This window comes from Pyrus communis, chromosome 1 (assembly GCF_963583255.1).
Source record: "Pyrus communis chromosome 1, drPyrComm1.1, whole genome shotgun sequence".
Taxonomy (NCBI): Eukaryota; Viridiplantae; Streptophyta; class Magnoliopsida; order Rosales; family Rosaceae; genus Pyrus; species Pyrus communis.
Window position 1 is genome coordinate 11802288 of NC_084803.1, and position 14478 is coordinate 11816765.

The 14478-nt window shown below is 37.1% G+C and overlaps 1 protein-coding gene across 1 annotated transcript; it reads right to left on the minus strand.

Moving 5' to 3' along the window:
* Positions 1 to 1985: 1985 nt before the first annotated feature.
* LOC137729911 (disease resistance protein RUN1-like) lies at positions 1986 to 10446 on the minus strand. Its single transcript, XM_068468967.1, has 5 exons — positions 9712 to 10446; positions 5094 to 6195; positions 4423 to 4701; positions 3472 to 4308; positions 1986 to 3377 (listed from the first exon to the last, which is right to left on the minus strand). The coding sequence occupies exons 1-5, from the start codon at positions 10236 to 10238 to the stop codon at positions 2250 to 2252; spliced, it is 3873 nt and encodes a 1290-aa protein (XP_068325068.1). The 5' UTR covers positions 10239 to 10446; the 3' UTR covers positions 1986 to 2249.
* Between the last annotated feature and the right edge of the window lie 4032 nt (positions 10447 to 14478).

Sequence of the window (14478 nt, forward strand, 5' to 3'; positions counted from 1 at the left end):
CTCAGGTGTTTCACTTCAACTGCATACCCAAACAACTGTGGGTTGCATGTATTTATAATACTTTCAAGATTACATCGTGGGTTTGAAAACCCAAATTACAAGGAACTTTGAATTTGAAAAATACAAACAGAAAGACGAAAAGATTACAAACAGATTACAAATAAAATACATTTGAAAAACAGATCCTACAAACATGGAAAAACCAACGGGATAAGAGTTTGAAGTACACCCAAACTCCTCAAGTTGCACAGAGATTAGCTAAGGGTTGACTTCGTCTAACATGACCTTGTGGAGGTATGGCCTTCTTGAGTTACAAGCAACGTGTTATGCAATGTCCAATGTTGACTATCAAGTATATATGGTCACATTGATAAAATGAGAGCAGGCTATGTTAAAAGAGAATATGGTACCTGATCGATATGCTGGTTTTGCATATTTTATGCATCCGATTGTCCTAATTATAAACAGCGTTCTGTGTTAGCGCAGAGGGTTTTTGGGTGAACAAGGCGCATCGTTTAACTACTCTGTCCAAAGCATAACCGGAGAGTTTACTTATTTTCTTTGTGGAAACAGAGTTTGGCTTCAAGTTCAACAAAAACATCTAGATAATCGAAACAGAGTTCGGTTTCAAGTGTAAAAGAATACTCGAAAGCAGGAAGAAGGGTAAATTGCACGCAGGTTTGGGAGAATTTCTTTGATGATTTGCCACTAATCAGCACATGATTCTTATACAGATTTGCATGGGGTGTACAAAGCAAGGTTTGACCTTGTCGTCATCTCTTCCATCAAGTTGAAGGCAAAAAAACCCAAACAGCCGCAAAGGTCCAGCCGTTGGGGAAATGGTGAAAATTGGCAAGGCCGAGAGGATCATGGTGTCAGATATTCAGAGAGACAAGACATTAGCCCACTCCTAACCATACCGATATTGTCCCAACTTAACCACACATTGCTAGGTAGTGTGTTTTATCACAAAAAACCTCGGTGTTATTAGGAGTGGAATCATATACTTACATATCGTATTTTATTTTCTCAATTTCCCAATGTGAGACTCATATTAAACAGATGGTATAGGACTGCTAACTGTTCACCTTCATCTTTAGTACCACTCATATGATTACTGGGATGAGTCATTGCTTGCTCCTGCCTCATCATACAACCAATCTGGATGTGGGTCAAAATGATACATCATGCATATTCCTTCATAAATTTGTTTAACCCCTATTTTCTTCACTCTCACGGATTTTTCTGCAGTGTCAACAAAAATACCAACTTTGTCCGCCCTCGGCAAATTGAGCTTATCATTCGATGACTGTCCCTGCCAGATGTAACTGTGTTCAAGTGATTCCCTGGATGTTGGTATCGAGGCCCATGCTATCCAGGTGTCCAAAGCAGTACGCTTGGTATATTTTATAACAGCTCAAGAACATGTCGTCTTCCAGAGTTTTGATTTGGAGGTGAATGAAGATGAAGAGGAGGATTCATGAGCTGTCATCATATTCACTAATGGTTCCGGTCCCGACTGTTGAATGGCAGTGCGTTGTTGCAACGCTGGTAATTCTGAAATACCCTACCCAATTCAAGCTCCTTCAACAAGATATAATCATATAATCTAAGCGTATGGATGAGTAACGACATACTGCCGGCTGGAAAGGTGACAGGAAAGAGAGAAAAGAGGAAAGAAACGAGCACGAAACTACAAAGATTATCAAATATCTTATAACAACGACTTCTTGAACTAATAATTCGATGTTTAACGTAAAACCTCTCACTTATGATTAAAAAGAAATACAATCTACCGTAATATTAGGTGGTCCTCAAACATAATTCTTAGGAACCGCAAGAAGGCATATGGGGGTGCACTGGGAGGCCCATTAAACTTCTCTTAGCTATCTTTCCTTAACAGCTTTCATATATAATTGGAAGTGAAATTAAAAAAATTAAATTAAATAAATAAATAAAACTAAAAAGTAAATTGCAAAATGGGTATCAAACAGACTCTTGAGGAAATCTCCTGGTTTTGCCACTCGAGGCAAATGAACCATACAATACACCCAAATGGATGCCATATATGCATGTATAAACAATATTTTGAAAGGACAATGGAGCTAATTTACAGTGTCTTTTTATACAACCTGGACTTGGGGACTGGCTGCAAATTTGCATGCAATGACTTTCTTGGCGTTGATTAGCTAGTACAGCTATTCAACTCTCTTAGTTTCACTCTCTCCAAATGGTAAAGACCAACAGAGTCAGGCGTCCGGCTGAATGTGGGCTGCGAAAGTAGATGATGAATGTTCAGGAGACAAAGAAAGACGTGCAAAAGATATGCAAAGGTGCGCAAGAGGATCATCGTCCACTGGGTCGGATGTCTGCTCTCCACTTTCACGGGGCGCTGGACCCTGTGGCTGGAACAATACTGGGAGATTCTCAGGACGAGTTTGAGGCTGAGAGTGAGAGTGAGGCTGTCGCAAACGAGGCTGAATATGAAGGCCTGCAGGAAGAGTATCAAGAGACAAGGAAAGGCGTAAATGCGCAAGGCCAAGAGGATCATGATCATGCACTGCTACTGCTAGTTGTTCTTCTGTACTACTCATGATTTGATTAGTGCTCGGATCACGTGCGCCCATTGAGTCAGATATCTGCTCTTCATCTTCATCTTGGTCTTCATCTTCATCTTCATCTTCATCTTCATCTTCGTCTTCGTCTTCATCTTCATTTAAGTCTTCATCTTCATCTTCATCGGATAGGTCGTCACGTGGTTCTGCCTCGTCGTCGGTTTCCGACAACCATTCCTCATCTGTATGTGGGTCAGAATCATACATTTCATCACTGGGATCAGAATAATCGTCACCAGATGCGTCATCCCTTGCTCCTGCCTCAACATCAGCACCCAACCACCCAAACCAATCTGGATGTGGATCATATTCATACAAATGGGAATGCCAATCATGCGTATTTTCTGTCATAAGTTTGTCCCATACTACATTAACCCCAGTTTTCTTCACTCTCACGTAAGTGTGAGTAGGTTGTATGTAAATACTAACTCTGTCCCCACCTTGCAAATCGAGAACATCTTGCGACAATTGTCCCTGCCAGAGATAATCGTCTTTACCATCACAGTAATCTGGTACTGAGACATACGTTATGGAGGCCCGCAATTCAGTATGCTTGGTTTTATTCATAACGATAACAGCAAAATGAAATTCAAATTTATAGATTGGCGAGTAAATGAAGAACAAAGTCAACCCTTTAAAATTACGGCCGTCACCTTGAGGAACAACAAACTCAACTTCCTCGCCCTCATCCACAAACTCGAACCAGTCAGGAACACAATTCCCATTGAGAAAAATGCCACCATAACCGCAAGAAGACCATCCCTGTATGATGTAATGTAAGTGTCACATACACGTAATGTGCATTTGTGGGATAGAAACAAAAAAAGAAGAGCATGTAAAGGATAGAGAAAGGTACCTGCAGGATGCTCCTCCTAAACTCCGCAGTGAGATTGATGCACCCTTCCATATGAATCCCTACCATGGAGTTCAATGACTTGTCCAAGCCTGGCACTTCGGTGAGTTTGGGAGAATCGTTGAGAACAAACTCTATCATAGAAATCTCCGAAAAATCGGGCATGGTTTCCAATGCAGTGCAGTTACGTGCATACAAGAATTTCAAATTTGTTGGTAAATCGGGGATTTCACAAAGATTTCGGCAATTATGTAAGCACAACATTTGAAGCTTTGAAAGACCACTGAGGCTAGGTAGTCTACAAAAACTATTTTCTTGAAGATCCAAATTTTCTAAGGAAATCAGACTCCCAAGATCCTTAAGAACTGCACCATCAATTAAATTGTTGTTTGAGAGATGTAGTTGTCTTAAAGAGTTTAAGCCAAGTAAACTCGACGGTGACACTCTCACACCACATAAATTTAAATTCACGAGGTTCTTCAGTCTTACTATAGACGATGGTATCTGTCTTATGTCTGTACATTTTGCATTGAGTTTTTTCAACGATACCATCTCCCCTAATCCCTCAGGCAGTTCTCTAAATCTTGAGCAGTGGCTAAGAAGAAGAATCTCAATGGATTTCGACTTACAGAAATCTCCTGGAAGATACATTAGCGCATCGCAGTATTTAAGATTTACCAAAGAAAGCCTTTTAAGATGACCAATGGATGGGTGAATCTCAGATAAACTCTCACAGAATTCGAGTATCAATTCTTCAAGATTTGGAAGCCTTGAAAAGTCCGGTGACTTTTTTAGGTCACCGGAAAAACTGAGATCAAGGATTCTCAACTTCTCAAGTGACTGTTACACAAAGCAAAAAAGAAGTGGAAATTAAATCCAAAATGAAGATCTCATCAAACCAAAAAAAAAAAAAAAAAATATCCAAAAGGAATAGAAACGGAACATGAAGTGTACCTTGGAACCCTCCGAAACTTGTACGAGTTTGCTATACTTGAGGTCCATAGCAACCAGTTTTGGTTGATCAAAAAGGTCCTCTGGTATGGACTTCAAAGGGAATCCAAGCCAGCACAACCATACCAACTTTTTGGGAAAACATGTGTACTCTCCGGTAAGCTCTACGTCATTGAGCTGGAGCAATCTCAGTTTCTTCATATTGGTAAATGCTTCTGTACTGAAACTAGCCTTATCAGAACTTCGCAAATCTAGAGTAAGTCCTTCAATTTCTCCGGTTCCCTGTTAAACGAAAGGTTATTCAGTGAAGAAGCTTATTTTATTTGCATGTGAAAAATGGTTAAACACATGGAAGGACATATTTGTTAGCCATGTGAAAATTGATTACACACATAGAGGACATATTTGTTAGCCAAATTTTTATAGGGGTGTGCTATTCACACACTCCATTTTACTTCTCATACATCATTTGATAATTTATGTTCGTTGATCTTCTTCAATTCATCCGATCCGACGCCCGAAAATTTAAAAGGTGTGTGAGAAGTAAAATGGAGTGTGTGGATATCACACCCCTTTTTATAAACGTTTTTGTTAAAAAAAACAATTGTATGCATTGATAGACCCAAAAAAAAATTGTAAAGCAATAAAAAAAAAAGTATTGGGAATGTACTTACAGATTTGTCCGTCAATACATCTGTTACTTGTTCAAAATCCCACAATCTACTCCATTGTTCAGGGTGACTAGGAAATTTTTCAGAAATTATTCTTTTGCCCATTTCTCGAAGCAAATCATGCATCTTCAATTTGTTATCTTCAACGGTTACAAGGCACCGTTCCCAAAGAACAGTGATTCCCATTCTTGCAAAACAGCCACATCCATCTAATATTTTTGTGACATATATCAAGTCCATTCCAATAAAGAAACAAGAAATATCAAGGAATATAGCCTTCTGTGTAACATCTAACCCGTCATAGCTTATTCTGAGCTTTTCTAGAATTTCTTCTTCAGGTATTTTTTCCAATTTCTCCAATTGACTTTCCCACTGTGCTTGGGTCCTGTCAATCAATAAAGAACCTAAAACTATAAGTGCTAATGGCAAACCTCCACAATAAGAAACAACCTTTTTTGAGAGTTTAAGATATCCTTCGTGAGGATAACTATTTTCAAAGGCATGCCAACTAAAGAGCTCAAGAGCTTCTTCTTCATTCATTTTCTGAGCCAAAAATGCCTTGTCTGCTCGCTTTAATAAATGTTCATCTCTTGTTGTTATGATAATTCTACTTCCTGGTCCAAACCAATTATGATTTCCAGCTATTGCATTTAGTTGGTCCATTTTATCGATATTATCGATAACAAGAAGTACCTTTCTATGTCGAAGATGTTGTTTTATTACACTGATCCCTGCATTGACATTGTTTATCTGGAACTTGGTGGGTTCTTGCAAGATGTCAGAAACAAGTTTTTCTTGCACATTAACCAGACCATATTTACTTGCAGTATCGCGAACGTCGGCAAGGAAACTTTTGAACTGGAACTTGTGATGAATTTTGTTATAAATGGCGTTGGCAGCTGTTGTTTTACCCAATCCACCCATCCCCCAAATTCCAACCATGACAACGTCATCTGGTCTACCACCATGAATAAGATGACAGATAATATCTTGAATGCGATAATCAATTCCAATCGGGTGCTTGGCCACATCTAATTGGGTTATTCTGGGCAACCATTCTTTAATATTCTCGTCAACAATTTTCCTGATAAGCTTTGCTTCATGCCTGAAAATTCAATTCATAATCATTAGTGGACTCAATGAAGGCACAGCTGGAGCTATGTCCATGGATTAGATTAATTTAATTTAGATTAATCATATCGCTTGTTCATAGAAGTCTTAGGTCTAAATTTCGTGAATAAAGAGTTCGATACCAATTTATTTATCTACCCCTTCCATGTCCTTCAAGTATGATATATTTTGTGACGACGTTGATTTGAGATAAATACAAATGGCCATGCAATGCTCCACTATCAGAAATAATTACCATTTTACCTTTCCAAAATTCTATACATCGCATGTAGGGCGACGCGATATAAAAAATGTATTTTGTATGCGCATGAGCGAGTACAAAAAGGTTAGTTTAGGTTAATTGTGACATCCCACATCGCCCAAGGGAGTGATCCTTAAATGTATATTCTCATCCTTACCTAGAACGAGGCTTTTTGGGAGCTCACTGGCTTCGGGTTCCGTAGGAACTCCGAAGTTAAGCGAGAAGGGGGCTAGAGCAATCCCATGATGGGTGACCCACTGAGAAGTTGCTCGTGAGTTCCCAAAAACAAAACCGTGAGGGAATGGTAAGCCCAAAGCGGACAATATCGTGCTACGGTGGTGGAGCGGGCCGGCGAAGTGATCCGCCCCGGGTCGGAATGTGACATTAATTTGTGCCATGGCCAAGGAAAAAAAATTCAGTTAATATATATTTGATTTTACCTACGTTTGTCATTGATATAATATAGGGCCTAAATAAGATCATTCTTTTATTATAATATAGATGAATTTAAAGATCTGATTTAAGTTCAAAATTCAACATTTATTACCACATCATATATAATACCTTTGCCTACATTTATTTATTTTGAATTTTTCCATCTAGAATTTCGTACTTAATCAAATCGAATTTAGCAATTTAAAATGAACGATTTTAAAACCATTATTAATGAATATAAAACTATAGGCTTATTAATTGAATTGCCTCTGAAACTGCTATTTAGTTGCAATTTACTCCTTAAAACTAGTTTTGTCTCATTTTGCCCATAAAACTGTCATTTTCAACTCATTTGGTCTCACTTTGCCCTATCCCGTTAAAGAAAGAAGGAGTTTTTTGAAATGGGTCCAAAGTAACTAAAAATTGGACATATTTCAAAAGTCAAAAGTCACTAAAAATTGGACCTATTTCAAAAGGTAGTCTATAAAATTGGACCTATTTCAATTTTTCCCAAGAAACATTAAAGTCAAACCTATAAATCATTAAATTTCTTTCTCTTCTTTCATGAACCCTAATTTGTTTTGCCAAGAAGATCAGTGAACTAAACTAAAGGGCAAGATGGAGGCAAGACAAAGAGATGTGTAACAAGTGAAATATCCAAAATACCCTTGCATTTAACGTTTCTTTAACAAAATGGGATGAAGTGGGACAAAATAGTTGAAAAAAAAAAAAAACAGTTTCAAGGAGCAAAGTGAGATAAAACCAATTTTGGAGGTAAATTAAGATCATAAATATATACAGGGTCATAGGTATAGGTGCACAAAATATATACATAGATGCATATATATCGGTACATAAATATATACAAGTTCAAAATGTATAGTCACACAAATATATACATAGGAGCATATATGTCATTATATATTTTTATGTCAGTATATAAATATATATAGGTTCTAATGTTTTAAAAGGCTCGCCTCAGGGCGCGCCTAAGCGGCCTTTGAGGCTGGGAGTAAGGGTTACCGCCTCTGTTTTGAGGGAGTGGGCGGAAGGCGTGCCTCAGGGCGTCCAGACATCTTTGTTTGGCTGCTTCTTTTTTATTTTATTTTATTTTATTTTATTTGTTACTCCCAAACCCAAATTTTGGGTAGGGTTTTAACTGCCTCATACCTCTTCCTTGCACTATCATCTCTCTGCCTTTTTTTTTCTTCTGATTTTTATTTGGGAAACTTTGGATGCGGTCCCTATCTATAAATATTCTTTGATTGAAACCTTGTTGGTTTTCAATTTTTTATTGAAGTCCTTGAAATTAATGTCATAATTTATTTCTATGTACGTTCTTATATTTTTTATATTAAAAATTGAAATTTATGGTTGTTTATATTAATGATTTTAAATAAAAAACCATAATTTGTGGGGTTAAAAATATTAAAATATAAATATACTAGTGTGTGTGTGTAAACATGGGTACATTCATCAAAATTAACCAAAAAATTATTGTACCAAAGCATGGGTATATTCTTAAAAATAATAATAATAAAAAAATGGATATTAGGCTTAATAACATTAGTAAATTTCTTCGATTAAACTTGACATGGATACATTCTCAAATCAAAGAAAAAAGAATGTACCCATATAAGTTTAAAAATGGATTAGAAAAAAATTGAATAGGTTTTATATAAAAAAGGGTACATTTTACATATAACAAATTGGTATATTTAAGAATGAGTACATTTTAAGATTAAAAATTTGAAAAAAATTACATGAATGGGTACATATAATATTAAAAAATTGAAAATATTTTTTAAAAAACGCTAATGGGTACAAACTTATTCTTTATTTTGGAAATGTTTTGAATTAAAAATTAGTTAGGAGTTTAATAAAGGTGTGAGTATTAAAATTCTAAATCAATTATTAATTTTTATTTAAAAAAAATTATGTAACTGATATGTAAATTCATTATTAAATTAATGTTAGGAACTTAGATCAAAATCTAAGAACTAATAAGGTTTCAGTCAATGAACATTAGTAACTAGGGACTAGATACTAATTTTTCCTTTTATTTTTTTATATAATGGATGTGTGTGTTGTTTGCGTGCATTGCTATATATGTGCTCATTGTGTTTTTCATCCTCTATATAATATATGTATATATATGTGTGTGCACAAGGTCATTATTGATTAATAATCTTCTTCTTTTTTAATATAATAAATGTGTACGCTCAGTGTATATATTAAAAAAATTTAGGTCCGCCGGGCTATCCCTCGAACGCCTCGTCCACGCCTCATACTTTTAATACACTGATAGGTTCATATGTATAAGTACACATAATATGTGTGTGTGCATGCGAGCGCATCTAAACATATATGTACACAAAGAAGTGTTACACTGAATGAGATGCAATCTATTGCAACGTGATACTAACTAATAGAACAAGGTAATCATTTATCGGTATTGAATACAAATTAAATTAAAAATATTCTATTTTTCATACTCAAAATAAAACAAAACAAAAGTCAATAACTGTTAGCTAGATTTTGAGGTATTGAATACAAATTAAATTAAAAATATTCTATTTTTCATACTCAAAATAAAACAAATCAAAAGTCAATAACTGTTAGCTAGATTTTGAGATGATATATGAAAAAATGTTGAGGTGGTATATAACCAAAATCAAAATTTAATCTCATACCCAACTTTTGTGAAAAGTCGATCTTATTTAAGGATTATAATCTAATTTCTTGTATGATATGAACCCGATCAAACTAACAATGATATAGAGGGAAATATATAGTCTGATGAAATAAGCTTACCCATTAGCCGAGTTTTGAAGATGGTGGCCAGACAAATTTGCAGCTTGAGTAAGAGCCTCTCTCCACTGCTTTACTCTTTTTTCCTTAGCTTCACGTTGTTTGTCATCTTTCTCTTCACGGATGCCATCTTCGTGCTTCTGAAATGCTTCGGCCAAACAACCCTCCTGCTTCCTCACAAGTGAAGGATCGACATCATAGAAGATTGGCAAAACCTCTCGCCCGAGTTTTTCTCTACACTCCATGATCTTCACTAACTCGTCAAGACACCAACTCGAATCCGCATACCTCTTTGAGAAGACAATGATAGAGATCCTCGCCTCTTCGATTGCCCGGAGCAGTTCCTCTTTTATTTGTTCCCCTCTTTTTAGATCGTCCTCGTCGATATAAGCCTGGTATCCCCTGTCTTTTAGTGCAGCATAAAGATGGCTGGTGAAGCCTTTGCGTGTGTCTTCGCCTCTGAAGCTCAAGAACACGTCGTACTTCCAAAGTTTTGAAGAGGATGAAGAGGAGGCTTGATTGGCTGTCATGGTATAAACTTTTTGGCAATGCAGTGGTTCTGATCGCAAAATAAAAATGGCGTGGTTGTCTTGCCGAACGGATGATACTGAAATACCCAAGCCAAGTCAACCTTTCTGCAGTCCAAAAAAACAGAAAGTCGTCCATAATAATATAATAACTTGGCGTCGAAACTTGGTAAACGACAGAGTCCCGGCCGGTAAAGGGGGAAAGAGGAAGGAAACTAGCAGGAAACTCCAGACTCTATATGAGTATATGTCCATTACAATGAATAAATAAAATAATAATCTTCTATTGACCAAAAAAATATTATAATAATCTTCACGTATAAAATTGATATTAATTATATATATGTAAGTCTTGTCCAAAAAGAGGGAAAAAAGAATAATATATATATATATATATATATATATATATTTATATACAAGTAAGTATCGGGGGGATTTCTCTTGGGGGACCGACCAGTTTTGGGATGGACGTCCGTCACTCTCGGCATATTGGTGGGGATTTTGGTGCCCATAATTATTTAACTAGCCTTCATGAGCGCGTGCAGAATTTATTTTTTGAATTACGATGTGTTAAGTATGACTTACATGTTTTAAATGTATATATATGTGTAAATTAACAAAAGGAATGTCAAATATTTGAAATAAATGAATAATCTTAGATCATGCTAAAGGAAACCCCTCATAAACCAATTAAAGTAGCTGAATTTACATAATAAAATCAGTCCTTATAGAATTAACATTAAGAATAGAGAAAATAATATTTAATAAACAATTGATTGAATCACATTATTGCTAGCCCATTGTGAGACTAAACTCACCATCTTCCCCTTAGTATAGATAATATCGTTTGTTAAAAAAAAAAACAATCATTTAACAACTAATTTAATCAAATTATTATTCGTGTGTGAAAGACTTTTTTTATAACCGGCATTACACGCCTTTTAAGATGTTTTGAACGTGTTTAAAATAGAGAAAATAATATTTAATAAACGAGAATGCTGATTTTTAAGTGGGCAAAACAAAATGTGCGTCATGGTTCTTAAGAAATTAAGGAAATTGAAGATAAATTAATGAGCTTATTGGGCTCAACATTTACGAATGAGACAATTGGGCAGAAAAAAGCACTCATGTCCAAGCGTAACATGCTCCTGGAACAAGAGGAATCGTTTTGGCGTCAACGTGCAAAGGCTAATTGGTTAAAACTTGGTGATAGAAACACAAAGTATTTTCACCAACGTGTTAACCGTAGACAACGAAGGAATTGGTTATTCGGTCTCAATGATCAACATGGAGTGCGACAAGAGTCCAAAAGCGGGATGGAGAAAGTAGTGGTGGATTATTTTTCAAAGTTGTTTGAGTCTCATGGAGAGGATGGAATGGAAGAGGTCCTGACTAATATACTACTAGTGGTTTCTGAGGAGATGAATGCGGATTTAATACGTCTGGTATACGATGAAGAGATAAAATATGTGGTATTTCAAATGCACCTAACCAAGCCCCCGAAGCAGATGGCATGTCCCCGTGGTTCTATCAAAAGCACTGGGATGTCGTTTGTTCGGATGTGTGCAATGGTATTCGATCTATGCTACACTCCAGATGTATTTTGCGTAAGATTAATTTCACCCACGTTACTCTTATCCCTAAAGTGAAGGACCCTACGGAGATGTTCAATTACGTCCTATAAGCCTCTGCAATGTTTTGTATAAAATCGCGGCAAAGGTTTTGACGAATAGATTGAAATTCATTCTTTCCCAGATTATATCACCCACTCAAAGTGCCCTTGTCCCCAGTCGGCTAATTTCAAATAATAGCTTGGTTGTGGAGGAGATAGCCCATTGTATGCACAAACGTAATTCAGGTTGGAATGGTGTGATGGCTTTCAAGCTTGATATTAGTAAGGCCTACGATAAAATCAAATGGAATTACCTGGAAGCAGTTATGCGGTGAATGGAATTTGCAAATACTTGGATTCAAATGATTATGAATTGCGTGTGTACCGTGACTTATTCTTTTAAAGTTAATGGTGAACCAGTGGGTTATGTTCATCCTTGAAGGGGTATACGGCAAGGTGATCACCAATCACCCTTCCTTTTTGTTATTTGTGCCGAAGGTCTTCCTTCCCTTTTCCAGCGGGAAGAACATCTTGGGAAAATTCAAGGTATTAAGGTGCGTCGACGGGTACCAAGTACTAGTCATCTTCTCTTTGCAGATGAAAGTTTCTTGTTTGCCAGAGGAACACTAGAGGAGTGTCAAAACATTAAAAATGTGTTGAGAATCTATGAAAATGCTTCAAGGCAATCAGTTAATTTTGCTAAAAGTTGTGTTGCATTCAGCCCTAACTTAGCTCCAGTGGATCAACAGTTGTTGGCTAATTGTTTGTGCGTTCGTAAAGTGGATTTCCATGACAAGTACTTGGGATTGCCAGTCTTCATTCAAAAATCGAAGAAAGCGACCTTTGCTTATATTAAAGAAAGGTTGTGGAAAAAGCTAAATGGTTAGAGATGGGGGTGGTTGAGTAATGCGGGTAGAGAAATATTATTCAAAACAGTTGCCCAAGCCTTGCCGGTTTATTCCATGCAATGCTTCCTCATTCCTAAATCTTTTTGTGATGAGTTAAATAAGTTAGTGGCCAAGTTCTTGTGGCATGGGGACGCGTGGCAAAGAAAGGTTCATTGGATGAACTGGAAAACGCTTTGTAAGCCAAAATTTGAAGGCGGCCTGGGCTTTAGGGATTTGAATGCATTTAACATTACGCTACTTGCTAAACAGGCATGGTGGTTCCTACCCAAGCAAGATTCACTTGCTTATCGAGTTTTTAAGGAAAGATACTTTCCAGATTCGAATTTCTTAGGTGCTCGCGTTACTACGAACGCATCTTATTGTTGGTGAAGTATCGCCTCTTCAAGAACCGTTATTCGTAAGGGCATGAGATGGTAAGTTGGGAATGATTCTACTATCAGGATTCGGAAAGATGGTTGGCTTCCTCGAGAAAGTTTCTTTCCGGTTGTGGGTATGACCCCGGCGGGCTGGAATAGTGAGGCCACTGTTATTAATTTATTTTTGGAGGACACACGGTATTGGGATGTACCGCTAGTCAAGCAAGTGTTTTGTCTGGAGGAAGCTGAATTAATACACCATTAAGCTTATGGAATGTGGAAGATCATATATTGTGGCACTTCGAAAAGAATGGTAAGTTCTCGGTTAGAAGCGCATACCATTTAGCAAGGAAGGATGTTACTGTTGTGGGGGTAACGAAATGGTTATCGAGATCGCATGTGGCTGACATGGTTTTATGAAAGAAGCTATGGAATACATGTGTTCCTAGGAAAATGAAAATTTATGTGTGGATTGGTTGCTTGGATGCTTTGCCTACTTGAGGAAAGCTTAAACAAAGGCGTATTTTGGTAGTAGAGGAATGTTTGGTGTGCCGGGGGCCAAGTAGAGACAGTCGAGCAAACGGTAAGGGATTTTTCTTTGGCAGCTACTGTCTGGTCTTCTTCACTTGGGTTAAGAGTAGGACAACTCGGAGGTATGAAACTAAAAGATTGGGTTGTTCATTCGGCTTATTCTCTTCCTGATTCAATTTTCGAGTTACTGTTGATGATTATATGGAGTTTATGGAAGGTTAGGAATGATTTGATTTGGAAAGGAACACAAACAGCACATAGGGAGGTGTCTCTTAGAGCGAAGGAGTGGTTTGCGTCCTATCATCAGTGCCATAAAATGCATAAGGAACCTCGGACTCGCAGCATGCAAAGTTAGGTGAAGAGTGCACAGAAGGGTGGAGTAGAGGTCGTCTTCAGGAACCAGAAGGGTGAGTTTGTGGCTAGAGTCTTGGTCCACATTGCACATGCTACCTCTCTGTTGCAAGTGGAGTTGTTGGCAGCTAGAAGGGCTCTATTGTTTGCCAAGGAGTTGATCCCATATGGAGGCCTGTGTATTTTGAAGAGGATTCTGCTATTGTACTTGTTACCATGAAGAGACAAGAAGATGATGTGTCTATTATGGGACCAATTATCAATGACATTAGGCAGCTGTTATTTTCATTTCCCAAGGTGAGAGCTTCCCATGTTCAATGAGAAGCCAATCAGGTGGCACATGTTTAGCACGCGCAAGAATTAGTAGTGATACTGATATAGTGTGGTTTGAAGATCCGCCTGATTTAATTATGGATGTTTTGTTGAAAGATTGTCCTACATAGTAATTTATTTGATTGTACTGTTAGGAAGTTAGTTCTTTTTGT